The 10,058-nt window shown below is 36.3% G+C and overlaps 1 protein-coding gene across 1 annotated transcript; it reads right to left on the bottom strand.

Moving 5' to 3' along the window:
* Positions 1 to 7,405: 7,405 nt before the first annotated feature.
* LOC143572568 (3,9-dihydroxypterocarpan 6A-monooxygenase-like) lies at positions 7,406 to 8,365 on the bottom strand. Its single transcript, XM_077057695.1, has one exon. It carries the CDS (start codon positions 8,363 to 8,365, stop codon positions 7,406 to 7,408), a length of 960 nt encoding a protein of 319 aa, XP_076913810.1.
* Between the last annotated feature and the right edge of the window lie 1,693 nt (positions 8,366 to 10,058).

The raw sequence follows: 10,058 nt of genomic DNA on the forward strand, positions 1-10,058 counted from the left end.
TTGTACATCAGGATGCGGAACCATTCCTGACCTTCATGTGGAGACGAAACGACTTCCGGCAACGCTTCATTGGTCGGATGGCGGACCATAGCAGCCGGAATAACATCCTCTGAAATCCAGAAGAATTTGGATCGCCATTCTTGAGCACCACCAGATGGCTCAATTCCGATAACTCTTTCGGTTATTGGAACGCATTTGAATCATCCGCCACGGTTGGTCACCCGGTAAAAGACCGAGAACCGATCAATTCGTGGCACCATCCCATTTGCCTTACACACGAACTCGAAATGTCGAATTCGCGTGAGCTCTAATCGATGTAACTGGGACAGATGGATCCCATAAGCACTAAGTGCCTCCATGAGGAACTTGGTTATCAGAAACCGAAGATTCCCATGGTTAAAGAAGTTGGCAAATACTGCCATCTTGCCGGCAGGAGGTCTGCTAGCAATGGATCCGACGACAGGAAATTCCGGACCCCACTCAGACGGAATTCCATAAATATGAATCAACGTTTCATACTCAGAAATATCCCAGTTTATCTCCATAATATTAACATTAGGCTTCAAAATTTTATCACTGGCCATCGGTTCAGAAACAAAAGGAAAGCAACGAGCAATTTTGAATAGTAACAAAGGTCAAATCGAAAGTTTGAAAGAGAAAGATGAAGAGAAAATGAGAAGTCGAAAGCAATAAAACTTCATAAAGAAGATAACTTCCTCTATTTATACCCAACGCGATTAATGCGATGGATACGACAGTGGAAAGAGAAAGACTTCGTCCACTCAGAAGACGCCACGTCATGCGGGAAAACCGAAAAGTGAAAAAGGTACACAGTCGGGTACAGTAACAGCCGGCATAAATGTCTCGTCACCTGTTCTCGCGCCTGAAAGTTGTCAAATTGTCCTTTTCACGGTTTTCCACACCACAACAGAAGATATTTCTAACAAAACTTCAAAATTAAAAAAAAAAAAAAAAAAAAAAAACCCAAATATATCTTAAGTCCAAAATTTCACCTGCATAAAAGCTTCACACGGAAGAAACAATGAACTGGGGGACTTATAGAGGTAGGGTACCTAAAAGACCCAAATACCCTTAAGTACCACCCACGGGTTAGAGGGAAGCCCCTCATATGCCACCCGTGGGACATATGGATCACTCGCATAACTCACTGAAGGAAGAACAACAATACATCCTAGAGTCCACACGCAGAAACATCCAGGCATCCTTAGAAGTCATCCGCAGGGTAGCATATTCACCCGCCAGGATGGCTGGAAGGAAATGCCACAGGAAATCTGTAATTAACTAATTACCTTCTAGAAGAATTACCAAGATCATTTCTTGAAGAATACGTGACCATCAACCAATGAATGAAGGACAGCTGGCCAGGTTGTTATAACCGTGCACATGGCCAGGGTTATCTCGTCCTATCATAAAGAGACACGGGTCCAGGTTGTTATAACCATGCACATGGGACGTATAGCTCAACCTATCATATGAGGGCACGTGTCCAAACGGTTATGAGAGATCTTCTAGAACGGGATAGCTGGCCCAATCATATTCCCACACTCTTCGGCTATAAATACTTCACAATCATTATGAGGTAACACACTCACACCCCACTATCTACTTAAATTACCTAAGTACTTTCTCTCCATCAGAACTGTACTAATTCTCACGCCGGAGGATGGTTACGGGAAGACCTCCCTCTTTTCCTTCCCGTAACGAGCTCACGGTGCTTGTTTTGCAGGTTTATGTCACTGGACTTCCGGAGGTTGTGCACATATCTTGGTCGATTATATTTGTATACTACCATGTGGACCCTTTAATGGGATTGGATCGGTGTTTCTTCAAGAACTATTAAGAAATACAGTTAATGGTATGTATAGCTCTCGACCGTGCACAATGTAAACGATTTCCGTAACAAAGATCAATCAATCCCAACATGTTTGTATTATAATGAGTTACCCCCTCCGTCCCTTTGAAAGTGTCCACATTTCCTTTTTAGTTTGTCCCATTACAAATGTCTACTTTCAAAATTTATTAACTAATTTCCAAAATTACCCTTACTCAAGTGCAATCATTCAAACTTTAAATTTTGTCTTTTTATATATGTCAAGGGCATTATAGACATTTGCTAAGCAAAAAAATGCAATAATTAAAACTTTCTTAAATTTTGAGTTTTTCAAACCATGACACTTGTAGAGACGGAGGGAGAATTCAGAAGTGAATTGTAATATAATTACCACATAAAAACCATATGTCCTCTAAAATAGGATAACTAATTCATGAACAAGATTGTCAAATGAGGTTGGTTCAACCACAACATTAAATATGCCATCATATTTAAGTCGAACGCAAGAATGAGCCTTCGATTGTTGGTGTTTCGAGGACCAGAAAAATTACAATCATTGTCTCACTGAGAAACCTTGCATCGAGAGACATATTAATGACGAGTACCACTAAAAATACAATCGATGTCTCACTTCATTTGCCTCTTACCTACGATCAGGAATCAAGTACCCGAACACACGAATTAATTGACTAACTCTCGTTTATATCAATCAGAAAATAGTACTCAAAAAACTGATTACAATATCTCAAAACCTTACTCGGTTTGACTCTCGATTAACCCTAACTCGATTGCATCTAGATTAACCCTATCTCGGTTACATCTCGTGTGTGTCTCCAGATAAACCCTAACTCAGTTGCACCTCACACTCCTATCTATAATGTCTAACCAATGACTTGGTTTATATAGACTAAACTAACTTGTTAGTCAAGACATTACCAAATATAATAAAACCCTAATTGCAACCCCATAAACCCATTGCATATTAAAAATCCCACAGCCTAATTGGTTCAGCCTTGTCACCTACACGTGACGGGCCTATTAAGTTGGAAATTACTTCCAACAATCACCCCTAATTTCCTACTTGAAAAATAGAAGGATCTTCAACTTCAAGCATGTCTCTTTTGCCCTGTATGATTTGACCCATGGTCTTGACCTTCTCGGCTTTCACAACCATCTTGGTCTTCATCATCACGAGCTTCATCTCCCAGAACTCTCCATGATCCATGACTGAGTTCTTTCGGCTCCCCTGAACTCGAGTATCTCTGTGACCATGTTCTTGACCATTCACTCGTTCGTATGAACTCGCATATTCACTCCTTTGGCTGCGATCTCGGTTATCTAATCGAGCAAATATCAATATATCTTGATCATCTTTTGTTCCCGAATCAAAACACGAGCACATCCTTCAAATCAAAACCTTGGTTATAGAAACAAACTTTGAATTGAACCGGCTTGTCCAACCCAATTTCCCGATCACAACTTGATCGATAAATCTATACTTAGATCACGACTTTGATCGAACTCAAAAACCGAGACTCAAACAAACTTCACCAAAATCCGTAATCTAAAGTCAACTCACTCACAACACGAAATCTGGTCACCAAACCTGCTCAGTCGCAACTCATCGCTACAAACCTTTTACCCTTGATCGTTTGGCAACTCAACTTGTTGAGTTTTATTTTCTTTTTCTTACTGCCGTCTTTAACAAAGAAACAAAAATCAAACTTCTTTTGCTTGAAGTTAATTAAATAATGTTAACTTTTGTGATGACCACTTTATATTCCTTAATCGCCAATCACGTTTTTGATTATGTTCTGTTGATCGTTTCTTGGAAAAAATCCAACTGCTCCCTACGATCTTGAATTTGAAAGCACCAATTCCAATACTCGCTGCCATCGTAACAATACCCACATCGCTGCTCCGATGTAGCGGTACCGTCCACGCCGCCGTCTTCTTGTCACAAAGTTTCAGCCCCTTCTTCGACCCTTGTCTCCATCGCCGATGACGGCTTGACCGAACTCTCCTAACTCGATTTAAATATCTTGAACTTGGCTTTGATACCAATTCAAGTCATGGATCGATAATCAACACACGAATTAAACGACTAACTCTCGTTTATATTAATCAGAAAATATTACTCAAAAAACTGATTATAAAATCTCAAACCCTTACTTGGTTTGACTCTCGATGAACCCTAACTCGGTTGCATCTAGATGAACCCTAACTCGGTTACATCTCGTGTGTGTCTCCAGATGAACCCTAACTCGGTTGCACCTCACACTCCTATTTATAATGTCTAACCATGACTTGGTTTATATAGACTAACCTAACTTGCTAGTCAAGACATTATCAAATATAATAAAATCATAATTGCAACCCATAAACCCATTACATATTAAAGAATCCCACGGGCCCAATTGGTCCAGCCTTGTCACCTACACGCGACGGGCCTATTAAGTTGGAAATTACTTCCAACAAGGCATGTAATGGTGTTTTTGTGTGAGAATGAAGTAGAGTATCTAATTATGGTTCGTGGTAAGACGAATACCATATATCATATAGGACACACAAAGATTAATCAATCCCAACATCTCTCTATATAATAAACAAGTGGGTTTTCACAAAATTCTTCTTTTGTTTTTACCAAATTTCTTAAAATTGCCACATGGCAATTCCTAAATATTTTTTAATTATTTTAACTCTATATATAATAAACAAGTTGGTTCCACCAAATTCTTCTTTTATTTTTCACCAAATTTCTTCAAATTTTAACATGGGATTTCCTAATTATTTTAATTCAATTTCAAAATCAAACTTGTGATGCCTATTAAATTTTTATCATCCTAATTCACATGTTCAAATCCTTGCAATCACCATATACATATTACATTGAAATTCATTAGTATTCAAGGTAATTATCAAACCTTTGTAATCGGATTCACATAATCAATTGTTTCACCTTCACATATTCAATCGGATTAACAACTTCAATCGGATTCAATCGATTCACCTACACGCATTCAATCGGATTCAATCTATCAATCTTCTTAATGCGATTCAGTTAATCTGAATCATGTAATCTGATTCACGTAATTGATTTATATGTAATCCGTTGTCTTTCAGTTGAAACTCTAATTCTAATATCTAACACAAATTATTTACTTAGAGATATATTACAAAAAAATTAAAGTATGTCATCAGTCACCAATAAGTATTATTTAAATGAAGACATATTATCTTTAAATATACACATTAAAAAGTCCAAAAAAAGTAAGTTAATACAGTACAAGATTCAATGTTTAATAAATTAATGAGTAAATGTCCTCGAATATGCAATGTTTAAATTACTTTTATTCTTAGTGGATTGTTTTTGAAGAATTATGGACTTTTATTCTTTTTAAGGAGATGATTTGTGATAACAAAAAGAATAACCCCTACCAAATATCTTATCAGTCTGCATATCATAATGCAACTTTATATCACCCTTATTATACAGTTAACTATAAGTAATTTTAAATGACCGGCTTGGTTCATGTTTAGTTTAAAATAAATTTGTTCAATGTATTTTTTATGTAAAAATGAGTTTGGCTCAAACGAACATGATCTGAACAATTACTTACATTTTTTTGCGTCTACTATTATTTTTATATTTAACTGTAAATATATTTTTATGTGAATTCCTTGTCAAATAAAACAAAAGGGAAAAAAGAAAAAAATCACTTTATAAGTAAAATGTTTTTTTTTTCTTTTGGTTTTAACTTTTAATATGCCAGCATGTTTATAATTTTTTGTAAAACATTCTCCTACTAACACTTTCTTTACTACCAAGAATTTCATATGTAAACATTCTGATTTCTTATGTTACAAAAACTATTTACAGATTTAATAATTATCAGTTATCTTAAAGAAATTGGTTTGAAAAGAGTAAAAAGATGACTTTTGTGAATTGAAAAATAATGAATTTTGGTTTTCTTGCTCCATTTATTTTTATGTAGAAATGAATTTTTTATTTTATTTATTCATTATTTTTTGGGGTTTGATGTATGAAGCATTTAAAACAGGACTTTCGTGACTTAAAAAACAAAGAAATAAATTTAAGATAATGATCAAGTTAAAATATGGCTATTCTGGATATGCATTTTCTTTAACCACAAGTGTCAGCCACAAATTAGCAGCAATATATTGTAAATGAAATTCGCATCTGAATGATAATTATAGAATTTTTTGTTTGTTATTTTTGTAACATAAAATTAGCGAACTAAAGGTTATACATGTGTAGGGTGAACATATCAAATATTTAGTTTCGAGTTAAGATTTTGAGTGCGAGTCAAAATTCTTCTGTTTTTGGTCCAAGGGCAGTTTAGGGATTTGTGAAAGTTTGGTTCGCTTGAGTTAAAAGTTGCATATTTTTGGTCCTATGGTAGTAAGAAGATTTTTTTGTCTCGGTTTTGCTAATATTTTAAACACTAAATTTGTTTTTAGCATTATATTTGTAGTTTATGCATTTTCAAGAATTTAGATTTTTTGACTAACCCATGTGTCATATGGGTTCTAACCTAGAGTTTATAATATAATGAGTTATTCAGAAGTGAATTGTATTACAATTACCACATAAATACCATATGTCCTCTAAAAACAGGACAACTAATTCAAGAACAAGCTTATGAAACAAAGTTGGTTCAACCACAACATTAATTTAATATGCCATCATATTTAAGTCGAACGCAAGAGTGAGACTTTCAATTGTTGGTGTTTCAAGGACAACAAAAAATGACAATCACTGTCTCACTGAGAAGCCTTGCATCAAGAGACATATTGATGGCGAGGACCACAAAAAGGACAATCGCTGTCTCACTTCAATTGTCTGTTAGCTACGGTCGGGCAGGTAATGGTGTTTTTGTGTGAGAACGAAGTAGAGTATCTAATTAAGGTTCATGGTAAGAAGAGTACCTATTATATAGGATATACAAGCCTAATATAATGTTACTAGTTTGAGTATAATGTTACTAGTTTGAGTCCTGTGCACTACACGGGTAATTCTTGAAAATACAATATTTAATAAAGAATCAGTATATAAGAACCAATATACCCATTAAACACTACTAATACAGTCGTTGTACAATGGTATTTAAAACAATTTTAAAGTAAAACATAATTATAAATATTAAATGTTTGAAAAAAAATATGAAGGAAATATTAAATTAACAAATTTTGAAGCATAAATTTTAATAATGGTAACTATTATTTTAATATTATAAATTTGTTAAAAAGTGTGAGGTTTAATATAGGAGTGATAAGTGGCAAAAGTTGTAGCATTTTATTAGAGAGTATAGATGTCAAACATATGCATTAATTAATCTGCCCTACAAAATTAGCAAGGTATAACTTTTAACTTTTTTTTATCTAAGAGGCAATTTGTGCCGGCATAATTAGTCCACAAAAGTTTCCAATTGCACACTTTTAAGCTTGTGTTGAAATACATTCTTTGTCAACTTTTTAGATCTATTTATTAGATGGTACACGAATGTAAAAATTAAGACTTGTTAGAATAAATCATACCAGGAGAAGTGCCTTTATTTGGGTCATGTTAAGCCGTGTTCCATCTTTTTCGTCCTTATAGCTTAACAAGACTTGTAGAAAATCTTTCTTTCCTTCATGCCTCACTTCGTCCGGCGACTTCTTTAAGTTGGATTTGATTCGATCTTCAATGATGCTAGTGAAAAGTTGATCCAACTTGTTACGTTGCTTCTCCATGTCCCGTACGACACCTTGTAAATCAAACGGTGCAAGAGCAGGGAAGAAATCGGATAAATTTATCCGTCCAAGTATATGCACGACGTTTGAACTCACAATATCTATCTCAGCTCCAAGATTGTTTTTCTTCACCACTTTATCTGAGGCACTTTCCCATATCATTCTTGTTAGGACATTTGTCTCCGTAGAAAAAGCAATCTCACGAATGTTAACTTCGGTACCAAGTTTACCAAAAACATTCGTGACGGCTTTTCTAACTTCGTCCCTTCTAACGAAGCCACTTTCTTCAAGATTCTTGTTGCTTAGCATCTCATGGGCAAATATCTTACGAAGCTTACGCCAACTGGGATTGTTGTCAGAAAATGCAATATCTTGGCCACCGTTGGTTACTGCGAAGGCTGCAGCGCTTTGGTCATGGTTAGAAAAGGTCTCGTCTTGGTCCCGAACCACCTCCTTTGCCAACTCCGGGGTGTTTATCACAACATAAAGTTTACTTTCCAAGTTTAACTTGAAAATGGGACCGTAGGTGTGAGCCATGTTGGTGAACTGTGTATGCAAGTTCGGACTAAGAAATGGAATGTACCCAACGATTGGTAAGGAGCGGGGACCTGGTGGCAATGGTGGTGCATCATTTGAGGAGTTTGAAGGTTTGAACGCGTACCATAAAATAGCCAAGATCAATAATGAAGTTGTGACAATTAGCTGCTGGTTGTTTGTCACTTCCCACCACTCTAACGCATGGCTGTTTTGTTCTGCCATTTTGCAAATAATAGAACATGGGTAGTGAGTCCAATGCTGCCAATTCATTGTTGTATTTATAGCACATATTGGCTGGGTCATGATAATGTATATGTGGTTCTCATTTCTAGTGGGTAGACCCCCGCGTTGCGGGGTACATGACAAACAGTTTAAAAAGACTCCAAACACTATCATCTATCATCGGGACCAACCTCTACCAGCACATAACTGATTGCAGCAAATAACATGCATCAAGTGTTGGCTCAATTGTTGTTTGGCCCGAGTGTAAGGACCAACCCAAGAATTAGGGTTTATTATATTTGGTAATGTTTTGGCAAACAAGTTAGGTTAGTCTATATAAACCGAGTTATGGTTAGACATTAGAATATGTGAGGTTTGTGTAATCGAGTTAGGGTTCATCAAGAGTCAAACCGAGTTAGGGTTTGAGAGAGTTTGTAATCAGTTTTCTTAGTTATATTTTCTTATTAATATAAACAAGAGTTATTTGTTTATATCGTGTTTGATTATCGACCTAGGACTTGAACTGGTATCAGAGCCAAGTTCAAAAAACCAATAATCGGTCAACGGCGATCAGTGGCTTGAGAGGAGCTATCAATCGGCGATCGAAATTGCAAGTGTTTAGCGGCGCCACTGCGTCAGACCTACGGCGGAAGGCTATGAAGTGTTTGGAAGCAACAATGTGATTTGAGCATCGACTTTGTTTTCTGGTTTAATTAACCAATCGAGTGGGTTTCTTGTTTGTGACTAATTAAACAAAGACAAAAAGAAAGTTGAACCACACGTTCTCTGGTTTCCTAGTTCTGTGGATTCCTTTCTGGGTTTTGTGATTTGCAAGGGTGGTTTTCTTGAAGCAGCTAAAAGAGTGTCACAAAAGTCAATACGTGATAAGGTAGGTAACGAGGGAAAAAAACACAAAGTTGTTAGTTGTAGTTTAAAAAAAAGAGTAAACAAGTCGTGGTTTATTTTTTTTTTTGGTTTTTTTTGGTTCATCAAAGTTTTTGTTTAAACAAGAAGGTTTAACGATTACTGTTGGGTATTTTATTTGGGTTGAATAAGTCGGTTCAATTCAGAGTTCGTATTTTATTGGGTTAAACGAGTTAGGTTTAAACCAATGGTTGATTTATTTGTTGCGAGTAAACGGGTTCGGTTCTGAAAAGTTGTTCGGGACTGAGTTGTTCGTATTTGTTCCAACGAAGTGGAGCAAGGGTGTTCGACAACGTCAATGGCGGGTGACAAAGAGCCGATAATCCAACCCAAAGCGAGTGGGGGATATCGTTGCAGGTTCCAAAGCTGAATTGAACTAATTACATCACATGAGCGATTGTGGTGGAAGCGATCTTAGAATATCAAGAGTTATGGGAAGTTGTTCAATCGAATGAGGGTGCAGCTATTGATGCGAAGAAGAATAAAACGGCAATGTCATTTTTGTTCCAAGTTATGGAAGGTAATATTATTCTTCGGGTTTCTCAATACAAGAATGCTCAAGAAATATGGACGGCTTTGAAGGCACAGTTTGTTGGCCAAGCGAGTCCAAAAGGCTCGACTATTGATGTTGAAAAGTGAATTTGAGAAACTCAAGATGGCGGAAGACGAGACTGTTGATCAGTTTGCGGGAAAAATAACAGGTATGGTTTCAAAGGCAACGGGTCTTTGTCACGTATTCGAGCAAGATGTATTGGTGAAAAAGTTACTT

The sequence above is a fragment of the Bidens hawaiensis genome, unplaced genomic scaffold (assembly GCF_021521415.1).
Source record: "Bidens hawaiensis isolate Kalapana, Puna unplaced genomic scaffold, B.hawaiensis_p1.1 tig00025972_1, whole genome shotgun sequence".
In the NCBI taxonomy this organism is placed as follows: Eukaryota; Viridiplantae; Streptophyta; class Magnoliopsida; order Asterales; family Asteraceae; genus Bidens; species Bidens hawaiensis.